The following is a 16088-nucleotide window of genomic DNA, read 5'->3' on the forward strand; positions in this document are numbered from 1 at the left end:
TAAAATGAGAATGTTAAACATAGAAAATGAATGGTACAGGCATTGTAATTGGTATCATATTTATCCACTAGGACTATGCGGTGCACCAAAATACAATTTTGAAAATGATTGTACTGAAAGTAGAATAGATGAATTGTATAGTTTAGAGTGGGTATATCACTTAAAAAGATTAAAGATAGGAGGAGTTTACATAGGACCCGTATTTGAGTCGCACTCTCATGGATATGATACAAGTGATTTATATAAAATAGATAGAAGATTGGGAAACAATGATCATTTTAAAAAACTAGTGAGAGTATATCATTCTTTTGGTATAAAGGTAATAGTAGATACAGTATTTAATCATGTGGGACGAAATTTTTTTGCCTTTAAAGATTTACAAATGAAAGGAAAAAATTCTAAATATTCGAGTTGGTTTAAAAATATAGATTTCAATGAGAGTTCGCCAAAAGGGGACAATTTCAACTATACTCCCTGGCATGGTTACTATGAACTAGTAACACTAGATCATGATAATCACGATGTTAGAAAGTATTTATACGACGCTGTTAAGTATTGGTATAATGAATTCAACATAGATGGTCTTAGATTGGATGCTGCTGACTGTTTAAGTATTGAATTTTGGAAGCAGTTTAGAAAATATTGCAAGGATAGTTTCGGTGAAAAATTTGTTCTCATAGGTGAGATTATATTTGGCGATAGCAAATTATGGGTAAAACCAACTGTTTGTTCAAACACAGAAAACTATATAGATACCAATCAGCCGTTTGACGGGATAACAAATTATCAACTATGGAATGCAATATGGTCAAGTCACAACGAGATGAATATGGAAGTTATTGTAAACACAATAAACCAAGAAAAAGAATTGTTAAATTACGGCTGGATGTATAATTTCGTAGACAATCATGATGTGAGTAGAATATCAAGTCAGGTGAGTAGAGAGGAGTACCTCTATACAATATATATGTTGCTATTCACAATTCAAGGTTCACCTTCAATATATTATGGAAGTGAATTTAACTTTAAAGGGGTTAAAGGTTTTGGAAAGGAGGCAGACTACCCATTGAGACCAAGAATATCAATAGATGATTTAACAAGATATAAAAATGACTATAAATATGATGGGTTGTATAATCTCATTAAGTTCTTATCTTGTTTAAGAATATATCCTTTAATAGGTGAAACACTCAATTTTGGTGAATACATGCACGTATATAATACAAATAAACTATTTATATATAAAAGACAATTAAGAGATGAGTTCATTTTAGTTGGAATTAATATTGATTCAGAGTGCATAAACGGCATAAAGATAAATTGGAACGGTCCAAATGGCAAATGGAAAGACATATTGGATCCTGAAAACCATTTTGAAAGTCAAGACGGTAAATTGACCGTAAATATAAAGCCAAATTGGGGAGTTATTATATCCTCTTATATACCTTCTGCTATTGAGTATAAAAAATTTAAATTTAATAACGAAAAAGGTCAGGTAATGTTATACATTCCCATTTTCGATAACAATACGCCAATGCTAGACCAATGAACTAATATCATTATTTTCGCCATTTTTATTATTAACATTAAAAGCTAAACGGGACAAAATCACAAATATAGCAGCACTAAGTGCGATTAGAAAGTGGTTAGATAAAAGATAGTTTCAAATAAAAGTGAACGTTAAGTAACCTTATTAAGTAGCATAGTTGGTCCTCAAGGCTAATTTGTTTTCACATTTCGCATATTCTATAATACATTATACACAAGCTCCTCCAACCTGAGAAATCATGGCGTCAATAAGATCACCCTCTTGCAGTTCTGCCTCTTCAGCAGTCATCTCTGGTCTAAGACGCTCTCCTTCAAACAAAAAGCGAATTGAACTTTCATTTTGGCCAGTCCTTTGACAATATGAATTCATCAGTTTTTGCAACTTCGTCTTCTTCTTAATTCTATATAAAATTTGTTCTCCATCTGGGCTTCTAACCTTAACGGTAACATACTGATTCTCATCTGGAGCTCCTTCCTGTTGGTCTATCACTGGCTTTTGCTCAGTTGCCTGATTCTCGTCTCCCTTTCCGTCAGCTCCAGAGTTGCTTGTATCCCTAAACTCCATTTTTGCGTCCAAATAACTAACAGAATTCTCGTTATGCTCGTTATTTATGTTCTATTTAATCTCTAATTAAGAAAATGCTTTCCTAAAATACGCTTAATCTTTTTACCATCTCAAATGTTTAACAACTATCTGGCCGTTTTAGCGCCGGTACTGGCGCCCTATGCACTGAGTTGTATGTACGGTAAGTGGGGAACAGGAGAAAAAGTAAGCACAAATAGTTGTTATTTGAAATGAAAACATCGTAAATAAAGGTATTTTGTTTTTATGAATTTAGATGTCTCTCGTTTTTTCCCAATTTCTACATTTTGTCTTAGGGCTTAATGAATTTCGATTGTATCCACACCCTCTTCATGGAAACATTGGTTTTTCTATTAGTGACTTCCCTTAAACAATAACTATTAGATATAACTTTAAATCCAGAATTCTCAAAAAGAGTTTCGACCTCTTCTGTAGTGAAGTAGTACGCGAATGTTCCGTCATTTCTGACGTAGAAATTATCCGTAATCTTAGATTTGTTGGACTTTGCAAATCTGAGTTGGGCCAAGTCGTATCTACCGTAATCCCTGAAGAGTAGAAGTGCACCGGATTTTAGTACTTTGTAGCATCTATCAACGACGTCCTGATGGTGTTTTGGGTGTATTGCTGACAAAACAAATATGAGCAAGCCGTAGTTTGCCATATTAGGATAACATATGTAGTCCGGAATATCTCCTTGAACAATATCAAAAACAAATGTTTTTAATCTATTGCATTCTTTTCTATATTTACAAGTTAGCGTGTATTTGGCCTCATCACTATCAATTTTTTCGTAATTAGCCGACTTTAAGGCGGATTTACTTTCCGTTTTATTAAAACAATAGTTAAACGGACATGGTGAATCGAGCAAAAGCTGATTGTTGAGTTCTTCATTTGAACTAGAGACGTTTTTGTTGCAAACACTTGGTGTTTCAGCCTTATTCAAATTTAATAATAGTTTGTTCCACCTTTCTTCAAAAAGATGAACTGCTCTGACTGAACAGTCAAATCCTATAAAATGCAGTGAATCTGATATTTGAAGTAAAGGCAATATGGAATTTCCAACTCCACATCCAAACTCAACCACAAGTGCATTATATATTGTGTTGTTTTCAGAATGTAATAATTCTTTGAATTCCTTTTCTATCCAATGTCTGTCTAAGAAGAAATTCACACTATTTCTTTTGTAAAATTTGTCCCAGTTTATAGTAGACTCATTTATGTACTTTTCTAGGTTTTTTTAATGTTTTAGTACGTTATTGATTAAACAATTAAATTAAATATTGATGTATACTCCAGCAAGAGATTTACTAAAAAAAGTAATAAACGTACCTTTCCAAAATACAGGTATAGTGTCTTTATCAGAATCAATAATGTTCTGAGCCTCTTGTATAATTTCTCTTGTTAATTCAAATTTTCTAGCTAAAATTTAATTATAAAAACGAAGAAGTTACCTGAAGTAATTAAATATTAAAAACAATAAACAACAAATCTACCTACCAACATCACTATCATAGAAGTCTTTGCTCTCGTCTTTAATAACCCGTTCCATATTTAGGTGCTTTTAAAGAAAAATTGCAAAATGTCGTGGAAAAATGTGCTTAGATAATATTCCATATTAATGTCTACCTAAGGTGTCGTATACAAGTTCTCCAGCTGTTCTACGACATCAAAAACAGCCTGAATTCCTATGTTGGTGCTAATAAAGTAGAGAAGACCTTGAGGATCAAGCCTATCAAAAAAAGCCCAAGTTGTGTTTAAGAAATTTTAGTACCTCTAAGTCCAGCACACCATAAAATTTGTACTCCCTGCTCCAAATGTGCTCTACAGTGCAAGATATTCCGCTCACTTGCATATAAATTACTCTCTCTTCCCTATTACTGCTCTTTTCAACTTCTGGTCCTACAAGCCTAAAGAACACAGGGTTTTGGCGCCATGTCAAATCAAGAATTTTAACAGTACAAGTCAATTAAACAGAAAATAAAAGCAAAAGAACAATAAGTGGAATAGAGATAGGAGGAGCAGGACCTAATATATAGAGAGAGCGAACCTAAGGGGTCAGTTTTTTTCATTCGTAGGTGGGAACATGAAGGATCTATTAGATTCAGAGGAGTCAGATTATGCTGACAAGGACAACGGCAAGGATTCACTAAAAATAAACCAAGAGTATAAGAGGAAATACGATGAAAGGAAAAGGAGAGAGGCTCTTTCGAGGGCGAAAGAGTTGCTAAATAACAATAATGAGTCGGACGATCTTTCAGATTATACAAGCAGTTCTTCCGAGGACGAGGATTCAGATGCAGAACTGCTTGATTTTGCAACACAAAGCAAGATACTTGATACTTTAACTTTGATAAAGGAAAGGAACCCTTCTATATACGATAAATCGCACATCATTTTCCCAGAATCTGAGGACGAGAGCGGAGACGAGAACGGGGGAGAGAGTAAGAAGGTAAAACCAATGACATATAAGGATTATGAGAGAGAAATTCTGTTGAGTTCGCAGAAAGGTGACAACAAACTATCTGGTGATGAGAGTGAAACAGAACTAGAAGGGAGCAGAGGCAGCAAATTAAAGAAGATAGGTTATGATAAGGAACAAGAGGAGCTAAAAAGGGCGTTTATCGAGGCGTCAAATAAATATGAGAATGATAGTGAGGAGGGTGATTCAGAAACATTTGTGAGAAAGGAGAAAACTGTGGAGGAACTGGAGGAGGAAGAGAGGACATTTAAGGCATTTTTATCAAGTAATTTAAATAATGTAAATGGCGACCCAATGGAATCGTTAAATAGATACTGGGGTCCGGAGGAGGATTTGAATGATAATGAGAGGTTTTTAAGGAACTATATATTGAATCAAGAGTGGAAGGAAGCAAAGGGAAACTCACGCATTAATGATGCAGAAGCAAATTCATGCAGTGTTACATTGGACTTGGACGAAATAAATGAGGAGGAGGATGAGAAACACCTGGAGCTTTCGAACGAATTTGAGAGCATTTACAATTTTAGATACGAAGAGCCAAATATAGGCCAGCAAATCCAGAGTTATTCCAGAAATATACCTTCCGTAAGAAGACAGGATGATCGTAGAAAACTGAAGAGAAAAGAAAAAAAAGAGAGGAGGGCTGAAGAAAGAGTTAGATTAAGGGAGGAAGTAAAGATGCTAAAAAGCTTAAAAAAGAAGGAAATAATGAAGAAGATAGGCGAGATTCAGAAGATATCAGGCAACAACAAAATAACAAGCAAGAGTATTGATTTGGAAGGCGAGTTCGACTCTGAAAAACACGACAAATGTATGGAAAGTATATTTGGTGAAGATTACAACAATGAGGACGAGAATCTCACTTTAAGTGAAATACTTAGTGAAAAACAGGATAGAGGTGACTCTCCGTGCAATGAAATCCTTGGGAACAACGCCTGTAGCTGTGGAGAAAATGAGGAGGAATGGTGGCAGTGCGATGTGTGTTTAAAGGAAATACTCCCAAACAAGAAAAAATTTGACTGTACTGTCTGCGAAAACTATACTCTTTGTAAATCCTGCTGCAGAAACTCCGAGCATGAACATCCTTTAACTAAGAGTAGAGTTCCTGAAGGGGAAAGTACCGGTAACAACACATTTAATTTTAAATACGGAGATAACGAGGATATAAATAAGTTACTAGACGAGTATTATGGCTTAGACTTTGAGGACATACTAGATAATGGGAAGCTTCAGGTTAGATTTAAGTACACAAAAGTGGACAAAGAGGACTATGGCCTCAAGATTGAGGATATTCTTTCAATGAATGATAAGGAGCTAAACCAGCATGTGTCTTTGAAAAAGTTGGCACCATATAGAACCGATCAGAAAGCAAGATACATACACTCGAAGAAGAGGAATTTAAATACAGATAAGAGCGTTTCAAAGACTATAAACAAAAGAAACAAGCGAGGGCACGAAAAAAAGGTTTCTATAGATCAAATAAACAAACATCGTCTCGAGGCTTACTATTGACTTTTCGCAATTTAAATAGTAGTATTATTGTTATTTATATTCATAATTATTTTTCTTTTCACCTTTATTTCGCTCTTAAGTCTATATCACATGAAACAATATTTCCTATCAATACTATTTGCAATATAAAGTTTTTGGAGTTAAACAGTAATTTAATTTTTTTACTCTTATTACCGTTAAATATACATTAAATGTTGACGTCACTATTATGAATTTAATTAAATAACGTTCTCCCCGTTAACTGTAATTTTTGGGTTAAATCCAAGTGAATCCTTGACAACGACATGTTGTGTTCCTCTAGACTGCAACCAGTTAATCACATTAGATTGGACCTTGTTTGACATCTGCAATTGTCTCTTTGCAATTTGTTCGACCCATCTGAATTAGAAAATAGGAAAAGGGGTTAGTTGAATTGCGATTTGTTTTTTGTCTCCTTCATTCCCGGTTTGTGGTGGCTTCCGGAATATAAACTTACCTTAAATCCTTTGTGGTCAAGGCAGGAATGTCCAAAGAGGAATCACTCATACCGGTGTTTTCAATGTCCTTTGTCAACTTTGAGAATGAGATCCCACTGTTCTTGCAAAATACCTGTTCGTTTAATTTAAATTTATTAATGTTTTAATTATAAGTTGGAAGTGATTTTTTTTTAGAATTTACACTATCAAACTTACAGCTTCAGTTATTTTGTTCATCATTTCGTTCCTGCTTTCGTCAGATTTTGCACACATTACAACTGGATTACCTTCGTAATACATTCTAAAACACTTTCTGCTATTTTGGACGGATTCCAAAGGGGCCTCAATTTTGTCTATAGAGTAGTTTCTAACAAGGCTTTCTGGGTTTTTAATGTCTGTCATAAATAACAAATCGTTCTTTGTTATTTTAAAACCTAATAAATCAACGTCAAAGACGTTTTTGGGATCTATTGCCAAGGCCAATTCCCCTGAAATCATAACTGAGCATGCGGGTTCTCTTGCATTCACAACAACAGGCATACTGCTAACGGCTTCTTTTTGTTTTAATCTGTTATGGGCAGCATCATTCATTCCCTTTTGATAAACCGAAACTGCAGATGAAACAGCCTCCTTGTATAACTTTTCAGAGTCGTTCTCGTTTATTTGTGATATTCCTTCGCCTATTACTGATTCCGGCTCTACATTTGAGCCTATTATTTTTCTTGCAGTTTGTATCAATGTCGATATTGTTCCTGGTAGAAACTGGGGTTCGACCAAAGCAAGACCCGAATTGGATCTGGCTAGTCTTCCATGAGCCAATCCGCTTATTGCTATTACAGATAATAGTTTTAACAATAACGATTTTCTCATCTTGTATGTTTAACTATTATTCCTAAACTAGATGTTATTCTACTTAAAATTACTTATTGTATATAGAGAATAACTATTTATTTTCCCCCTATTTATACTATTCTTTTTTCATTGCTATTTTATAGCTTACATGCATTTTTACGTCCAAAATGTCAAATACAGATTCCATGCATGCACCTTTCCTATGCATGTCCACATAAAAAGTTATTTTTGTGCAAAACATATACCGGCACATGCTATTTTTAATCGGAAAATGCATGCATATGCATGCAACCATATTTATTTTTTCATTGAGAAAATAAAATTAAGACAATTCATTAAATCGTGATTTTTCACTTGTAAATTAAACTAATAACCAGAAAATAAGTTATTAGTTTAATTTTCGTTTTTAAATTCACATAAATATATATTTATATATACTTGTGTATATGTATATACATTTCAAATAATAATAAAAATTAACTAGCAATACGTGTTTTAAAAATGTCAAATATGAAAAAAGCCATGTTAGTACTCGGTTGCATAGGCCTGAGTAACGCTTTGACTGTATTTCACCTGACTAATCCGTATGACATGTTGCAGGGATTAAGTCATATAAATTTAGATTATACAGGAAAGCCGGTTTCCTATAGAACTTTATCATTTTTACAAAGCAAAGTAGAGGAATACTCTCCGAAGAAAAGCGTTGCTAGTGGTGCAATAGACGATTTGAGTTCAGTTACTGGTGTTAATTTTAAAACTACGCCGCTTTCACAAGAAGCCTTTAAGCTACAAAGTAATACTCTTTTTTCGCAAGCTGCCAATAAAAGGAAGGTGGCCAAGTATTTACAAGAACAAAGTGGAATCACTGAAAACGAGGTTGAAAAGCTTCAACTAGATTCAAATAAAAATCCAGAGAAAGAAGCAGCAATAATGAACATGAAAAGAGCTAAGGTTTTGCTTGCTCAGGCGTATATACTGGAGGGTAAGTGCAGAGTTTTTATATCTTTAATAGTCATCAGTTTAACATCGGCATTTAAATTGTTTCAGAGGAGGCAAAAAGAATGCAGCTAGCTGCAGAAAGAAGCGGAAATAATGAAAGTTTTAAATGCGACATACTTAAAATTGGTCCTCTTGCTTTTGCACCAAATAGCGAAGAGATAACAGATATAATGGATGGATCGTTGGGTTTGCTAAATGGGAATATGTTATCTATCTACTACAACTCGGTAAGTTGGCGTTTAATATGAAAATATGCTTAACGAGAAATAACTTAATATTTAGATTCCAAAAGAATCGTTTTCACTGGAGAGCATTGAATTACCGGTTTACAATGTAGATGCAGCTCCAGGGTGCTTTTCGTTCAAATATCACGGTACTGAGCAAGTAATTTGTGCGTCTGGAAAGGACAGCCAATCTGCCTGGATAAATGCAATTACCGAAGCATGGTTTTGTAGAAACTTGGGCCTTTCAGGAACGTTGCCGAATCCCAACAAACCTCAAGGTAAGTCAATGCTGAATTAAATACGTTAAGGGCAATGTAATCACTCGTTTTGTATTAATTAAACAGAAAAAGCGGAAGATAACGAAAATAAGGAAGATGAAGACGAAAATGATAGTGAAGACGAGGAAGGCGCAGATGAAAACAAAAATAAAAAGAAAGAAGAAAATAAAAAGCCTGCTAGACACACAAGGTCGTCGGTGAAGACGTTCACAGTTGAATTGGAGGACGGAAAGCCTAAAATAACACAAAATTAAGCCTCTTAAATAACATTAAACCTTAGCCGTTATTATTTATTCATAAATTCTTGAAGAGTATTAACGGCAATACTAGATTAATAAGGAAAAATTCGAAAATAGGAATGTAGTGGCATTTTGTTTATAAAAAAGGGAGTTTCACATGTATAATAATCACTATTATAGCTTGATTATTTTATAATACAATTTAGAGTCCAGTATTCAATCTAAGCAAAATAAATTTCAACGAAAATGCGTTCTCAGAATTTCCGGTTCCGTTTGTTTTAGTTTAAATTAATCGCTACTTGAAAAGATAAGTAATTATGTAATTGGGTTATTCACTCAGGAAATGAAACGCAAATGGACAACAAGATGCACATAACTCACGAAACCCGAACAACCAAACTATAAATCAATGACTTAGTTCCGCTTAGTTATGATAAAAAAGACGTTATTCGCTTTCTTCAGTTCCTATTTTCACATTTGCTAACTGCTGTAAAGCAATCGCATCTGAAATGGACATGCTTCCAAATCTAACTGGCGTTATGGAACTTGAGCCTTGTCTTCTATATGAATCAGAAAAATCATAACTTGCTTCAGAATTGCCCCTTTTAACAATATCCGTCTTAGATTTTCTTTTTAATGTTAAATCCTCGTCTTCGTTATAATTTAACGAGTTGTTTTCTTGTTTAATACCTTTTTTAAATTTAGATATAGCTGAAAGCTGAGCCTTTATATGCTGCAGTGTAACCCTTCTCCTAGATACCATAGCAGCTAAACGAGCTCTTTGTTTATAAGCATCGACAACCTCTTCCTTTGAGTGTGATAATGACTGTTGTCTAATTAAGTATGAACGTTCTATTGCACCCTTCAAACCTCCAGAGTTGCTGAATGTTAAGGACTTAAGCAATGTACCTGTATTTTGGTGTATTATTTGTCTTGTTTCCTCCGGAAGCTCCGTCTCGTCAAATTCTAAATTCGTCTTGAAGGGTGCCAGCTTCCTAGAAAGCTCATCGTCATTGCACGAGGAAAGAGAATCCGCTCTGGAAGAATCACTTGCAAATTCACCCTCCTCTAAAGGCGCATCCAAACCATCATTCATTTATTTCGGGCTCAAGGCTTGTATGTGATACGTACGCAGATGTTTCTAACCTTTACACAAGTGCTAACTGCGGATCGTTCCCTACTTTCAATTCTTTTTATCGACAGTAATAGAGGAAGCGGCTCTGGAAGGTACGTTCCTTCCTTTATCCGTTAATCGTATCGAGGCAGTATTTACAGTCCTGTAGTGCTATTGGGGATTCAAGTCTCAGAACACAGTAGCTCACGTGCCAGAGGTGCTCTACATGTGTCAGACTGCGAACGCTTTCGAACCGTCAAGAACAATCTAAACACTTCCCGATCTAGCTTTTATACCAAACACAACACCGCACTGCGCACCTGCAATATCCTAAAACGGCGCCGGCGCCAGCACTAACAAGAGGAGGCCGGACAGCAAGACATTCAAACCAGACAAATGAAAGGAAACAAAAAGAGTGAGGCTGAAGCCGTTCAGAATCATCCACACCGACTGGGGTCCAACCCAAGGAACCTCAGAGGGTCATCAATGCCGTGGAGTGACACCCGGTCATTATGAAGGAACAGAAACTGCTACCAAACATAGGACCGGGGGAAACAGGCCAAGCTTCCCATTTCCGGCGAGATGGATAACTCATCTTCACGGACAGAGGTGTTGTCAAGAGCTGTAGCCCAATACGTTTCGGATTCACTATAGAAATGATCCCGTTCGAGTACAGTCGACAGGGTTTGACAGCGCATCGAAATAACTAACAGGTAACTTGACACATTTCTATGATGGGCCTCAAAGAGACACAATACGTATAATTGATACCGCTAGTAAATAATGATGGATTATTGGTAAAGGCGCTTTGCAATAAAGGACACCTCAAGCGATAAAAGTCGGGAGCAAGGGAGAGGCCATTTGACATATCTCAAGTATTGTTTCGACAAACAGTGCAAATAATAAAAAGAATTATGATTCTTAATGCCTCAGTAAATATGGCGTCTAGTTATTCTACTTTCTACAAGTAATAGCGGTTGCTCACAGACCAAAGGAACCATTATTTGACTCTTATCTGTCTTAAAATATATAATTCTGCATGAATTTCTAAATAGATAACTGAAAATAGAATAAGATACGCGTGTTTTCTGCTGTCACTGCTGCCATCCTGCGAATATGTTCTTGTATTGTTCTCCGAGCTTTTCAAGTTCTGTTTGTTATTAAGTTTAAACTAACACTGCAGTATCGGGTAAGTGAGGAGTCCCTTGGAGTAAATGGTATATTAATTTTTGCGGTGAATAGAACTTATTTGGTTTTTCCTGCACTTATTTTTGTCTCTGACTTTCTATAACATCCCTTACTATACTATTAGAACTGTTTTTTTGTCGTGGATTTAACATTACTCTTTTTTCTTGATTGGACGGTAAATACCTATTACAACAGCGTGATCTCTATGATATGGTTCTAAAGTAAGTTGTTCCTTAGGCTTGCACTTTTCAGCTCTTAACTTATCTACCTCAGAGGCAAATACAGCCTCAGGTTTAGCGGTTGAATCTACACAACTAGCCTTAATCGATATAATAAAGTAACCATTATTCTTTAAGAAAAGACTCGCATTTAAGGCAACAATGCGAGCTTGATCTGGTTGAGCAACATCAGAAAAGATAACGTCTACCATAGGAACAAGCATTCTGTATTTTTGAGGAGTCCTAGCATCTTCAACAATGGGAACAATATTTTGACGTCTCTTCGCCATGTCTGTTAAATCTCTACCAGATCTATGACTGAACTCAACTGCATAAACGCTTCCCTCTGGACCAACCATATCCGAAACATGAGAAACCGTGGTACCATTGGCTGCTCCCAAATATAAAACCTTCGCACCTGGTTTAATTGGCATATTGGCAACGCCTCCAATGATAGTAGCTCCTAATTTTGATCTAAATGGATTCCATACTCTGTATTCCACTTTTTCATTGGTCTCAGAATTAATAGATTCTATTCTTTTCTCTCCATAAACAGAAACCCCTGGAACCATATTCTTGGTAACAAGAGCATCGCTTTTTCCCTTTGCCATAAATACGCCCTCGTGTCTATGTGGAACTATTACCACCTTAGAGCCACCCTTAATTCCTCCTCCTTTTACTCCCTTACCTCCTCTGCCACCCCTTCCTCCCGGACTTCTTCCTCCACCTCTGCCTCCACCTGGACTTCTTCCACCTCCGGGGCTTCTTCCTCCCCCTCCACCTCCTCTTCCTCCCCTTCCTCTGCCTCCAAACGGACTTCCTCTAGAACTCATAGTTATATATGCCACTCTTTTCGTCGTGCTCAAAGAGAGTTATTTCCGAAAAATAACGCAACTGTCCTCTTACTTTTTTCCTTATTTGTTTTCCTATTCAGTCAAGTTCTGACTTCCCAAACCTTTTTTACATTTTCTTGACCATAGATTGGCGCTGACTACCCTCCATTTGGCGGTCCACGGCTGTCTCCGTGCATTACGCCAGTGACAATAACTTTAATAATAACTAAAGAATAAATAATCCGGGACGAGGCGACTTGGCTCGCAGGACATTCTAAATTAGATTATTTAATCAAATTGTTATCGCTCTCCGTTAATTTTTGCAATTCCCCAATGTATTTTATTTCAATGGGTCTCACTTTTAAGATCCTAGTTGGCGCCCATTGATAAATGAGACTAGTTTTAAATGTAGTATTCAATTTACGCTTTAAAGTTTCCTCGAAGCATTTTCATGCTCCTCACCTAAAAGTCTAGGTATCTTTGTCTTTATGCCATGTATCGTGTGGAGTTTCATACGATGAATTTCTAGCTGTCTTTTTATTAATTAGTACTTTTGCTGTATTTAAGATACCTTATTGGGCGGCAAATCATGAATCTATGATGAGCACCGAGGAAACAAATTTAGATTTTACAGTCGTAAAACAGCAAAAACGAGGTAAAGAGAGTGAAATAAATGACAAGAACTTAAAACTGGAAGAAGAGGAAGATGTTTATCTGTGTAGAAAACACTATTGTTTTTGGAAGGAAAGCAAAAGTATTAATTGATTAACAGTTTCAGTTACATATACTAGAAATAAATTATGTCTCTAGAGGGGACTGGAGTTGACGTTTCATATATGAATAAAAGCAGCGAGACGCTACAACTTTCTAATCGCGTTGTAAAGTACGTTCCGGACGGTTATCTGACTCAAATGCCCGATTGTGAAATAAATACCAATTTAAATCCATTAGGAGGTACAGAAAAACGCGAGGAGGCAAGGAAGGAAAGGCTAGAAAATAACGCTCCCTTGGGGAAACCTGAATACTATTACTTTCCTCCAGAACTCATCTTTGGTGTAAAAGAGTCTTTAAGATTTACTCAAAATGAGGTTGAGAAATTTGGAAACGTAGGAAGAGGACTTTCGAACCCCGGATGGAATACATGTTACTTAAATTCAATATTACAAGCTCTTACTTATGCTCCCTATTTATCCTCTGACTGTTTACGGAGAAATCACCAAAGTATCTGTAAACATAAATCAGACGGTCTTGTATGTTTAATGTGCATGTTTGAGGATCATGTTAATCGAGTGTTTGGCAATACGGATGACTCTTATTCATCTTTTTCACTTAAAAATGAACAGAAAGATAAAGAAATAGTGCCTCAGTTCGTCAAGTGTGCTCAGAGATTAATATGGAAAAAGTTTAGAATTGGAATTATGCAAGACGCTCAAGAATTTTTAAGATTTTTTCTAGAAGCTCTTCACAAGGCATGTTTGCCAAAAAACCTTCAAGATGATCGGTTCTTTAGAAAGCTAAATCCAATTACTGCTTCAACAACTTATATTGGTCAGTTGTTTTGTGGTTTTTTTAGATCAAAGATAGTCTGTTCTAGTTGTGGTTATATTTCAAATACTTATGATCCCTTTATGGATGTTCCCTTGGATATTATGGGGGTCTCAACCTTGGAAAACGCTCTTAAATTATTTACCAAAACTGAGTATCTTAGGGGTGAAAATAGGTATATGTGTCCAAACTGCAAGGTTAAATCCGATGCCTCCAAACAACTTTTAATAGAAAAACTGCCCCCATTACTGACTATACAACTTAAAAGATTTAGTTTTTTTGGTTTTGGAAGTAAAAAACCAACAAAACCTATTAATTTCTCTGAAACCATTGATATGAAGCCTTTTATGGCATCTAAACATAGTGATTTTTCATGTATTGACAGTAATGAACAAGATTGTGATGAACTATCTCTTAAGTATAAGTTGTGGGCAGTGGTTTGTCATGCAGGAAACACCCTCTCCTGTGGACACTATTATACCTATGCCAAGAGCATTGATAATAAATGGTACTGTTTAAATGATGAACAAGTAAGTCCAACAACATTAGATAACGTTCTTTCACAAAACAACAAAGCATACCTTCTTTTTTACTATAAAACGAATATTTTTATTAATTATCAAGATAAACACAACAATCCTGAATCAAATTCAAACAACCATTATCTTGCTCCTGAAATTTCTTTTATTAACTTTAAAGAAAAAATCGAAAACGGATGTGGGTACAGTAGTAAGGGTAGTAATAGTCATTCATTTAAAAAGGAAAAAAGCGAAGATTTATCTGATTTTTTAGACAAACTTGAACTTTATAAAAAGCAAAAAAGTAAATTTAATGAAACTCGGTTGTTAAATAGTGAAACCACAAAAAACAACGAGACTGATTCTTTTTTGAACATGGAGGATGGAATAAAACTTGTATTAACCCCTGACTTATCATATTCAAGTTCATCTTCAATTTCTACTGCTCCTACATCTACTTCTTCAATTGATAGCCTATTGGCAACTTCAAAAAAAGACAAGGAAAGAGATTCTAAATTTATTTCTTCAAAATCTCAAAATTTGGGCAATAAATCTCCAAGGCTTAGACTTAGAAACAAGAGGATGCTAAGCAAATTGAAAACATTGCTTTTTGGTGATTGGAGCATTATTTCAAAAACCAGAAGGAACTTTCAAAGCATTATTTGCTTCAAAAAGTTTATTAGTCTTCTTTTTCACGGAAAGCAGGTGGGTCAATCTGTACTCTCTAAATATCCTATTTTAGATAATTCAGATAACGGATCGAGTATTTTACATGATAAAACAAATTGTATAGACCTAACATCACTACAAAAGAACGTTGTAGAAAGATGGGACGACTTAGAACTTACACTAAATGATGAGAGCATGATAGGAGACGCTCAGAGATCTCTTCTTCCAAAAACTAATATCAGATCTGATTACGACAAGGAATATGACAAAGGAAAGGTGAAAAAACCTCTCAGACAGGCTTTGAAACAAGCCGTTAATCCGACTTCAAAAAGCTTCAAAACTGATGTAGCTAATAGGGAGTTATTCGACCTCGTTCAGAAAAACAAACGCCGAAATAATTCAGGACCCCTCAGGAACATAAATAAAAAGAAATTAGTTAAAGCAAAGGAGTAAAATAAACTCATTTAAGAATTAAGCATCGAAGAGTGATGTTAAGAGTGAAGACAAACACGGACAGGGGATGGGATGGTAGATATAAAAATAGATAGTTTATTTATTAGTCTATATTTTTACTGCATCTGAACTTATAAGAGCTTATAAATTTAATTTTTCCATTCATTTCATTTTAACTTTGCGTTTGATATTTGTTTTAGTAGAGTTATTTTATTTCATACATTTATGCTTGGTTAGTTAGTGGCCCGCCTATATAAGTCTAAATATAGACTGTGTAATACCTGAAAAAGTGCATGTGATGGCAGCTAACTGCCAGACTCGGATGCTGTTAGACAGGTAGAGGAGAAAATGTTGCATACACAATTTACTATTCAATAGGAA

The 16088-nt window shown here is 35.4% G+C and overlaps 8 protein-coding genes across 8 annotated transcripts; 4 read left to right on the forward strand and 4 right to left on the reverse strand.

The window, feature by feature from the left end:
- Positions 1-4: 4 nt before the first annotated feature.
- On the forward strand, positions 5-1549 carry FG386_000513 (alpha amylase; the record flags this gene model as incomplete). Its single annotated transcript, XM_067339870.1, has 1 exon — positions 5-1549. The coding sequence occupies one exon, from the start codon at positions 5-7 to the stop codon at positions 1547-1549; it is 1545 nt and encodes a 514-aa protein (XP_067195740.1).
- Positions 1550-1756: 207 nt separating this feature from the next.
- FG386_000514 (uncharacterized protein) lies at positions 1757-3680 on the reverse strand (the record flags this gene model as incomplete). The annotated part of the gene is made up of 4 exons (XM_067339871.1): positions 1757-2164; positions 2457-3358; positions 3461-3550; positions 3629-3680. The coding sequence occupies 4 exons, from the start codon at positions 3678-3680 to the stop codon at positions 1757-1759; spliced, it is 1452 nt and encodes a 483-aa protein (XP_067195741.1).
- Positions 3681-4214: 534 nt separating this feature from the next.
- On the forward strand, positions 4215-6122 carry FG386_000515 (uncharacterized protein; the record flags this gene model as incomplete). Its single annotated transcript, XM_067339872.1, has 1 exon — positions 4215-6122. One exon carries the CDS (start codon positions 4215-4217, stop codon positions 6120-6122), a length of 1908 nt encoding a protein of 635 aa, XP_067195742.1.
- A 653-nt stretch (positions 6123-6775) lies between these two features.
- FG386_000516 (uncharacterized protein) lies at positions 6776-7447 on the reverse strand (the record flags this gene model as incomplete). Its single annotated transcript, XM_067339873.1, has 1 exon — positions 6776-7447. One exon carries the CDS (start codon positions 7445-7447, stop codon positions 6776-6778), a length of 672 nt encoding a protein of 223 aa, XP_067195743.1.
- Positions 7448-7930: 483 nt separating this feature from the next.
- On the forward strand, positions 7931-9184 carry FG386_000518 (uncharacterized protein; the record flags this gene model as incomplete). Its single annotated transcript, XM_067339875.1, has 4 exons — positions 7931-8411; positions 8477-8655; positions 8711-8930; positions 8997-9184. 4 exons carry the CDS (start codon positions 7931-7933, stop codon positions 9182-9184), a joined length of 1068 nt encoding a protein of 355 aa, XP_067195745.1.
- Positions 9185-9614: 430 nt separating this feature from the next.
- Positions 9615-10265, reverse strand: FG386_000519 (uncharacterized protein; the record flags this gene model as incomplete). The annotated part of the gene is made up of 1 exon (XM_067339876.1): positions 9615-10265. The coding sequence occupies one exon, from the start codon at positions 10263-10265 to the stop codon at positions 9615-9617; it is 651 nt and encodes a 216-aa protein (XP_067195746.1).
- A 1357-nt stretch (positions 10266-11622) lies between these two features.
- On the reverse strand, positions 11623-12522 carry FG386_000520 (fibrillarin; the record flags this gene model as incomplete). The annotated part of the gene is made up of 1 exon (XM_067339877.1): positions 11623-12522. One exon carries the CDS (start codon positions 12520-12522, stop codon positions 11623-11625), a length of 900 nt encoding a protein of 299 aa, XP_067195747.1.
- Positions 12523-13322: 800 nt separating this feature from the next.
- Positions 13323-15707, forward strand: FG386_000521 (ubiquitin carboxyl-terminal hydrolase of the cysteine proteinase fold; the record flags this gene model as incomplete). Its single annotated transcript, XM_067339878.1, has 1 exon — positions 13323-15707. One exon carries the CDS (start codon positions 13323-13325, stop codon positions 15705-15707), a length of 2385 nt encoding a protein of 794 aa, XP_067195748.1.
- Positions 15708-16088: the final 381 nt, after the last annotated feature.

The sequence above is a fragment of the Cryptosporidium ryanae genome, assembly GCF_009792415.1.
Source record: "Cryptosporidium ryanae isolate 45019 chromosome Unknown contig_14, whole genome shotgun sequence".
Classification (NCBI taxonomy): domain Eukaryota; phylum Apicomplexa; class Conoidasida; order Eucoccidiorida; family Cryptosporidiidae; genus Cryptosporidium; species Cryptosporidium ryanae.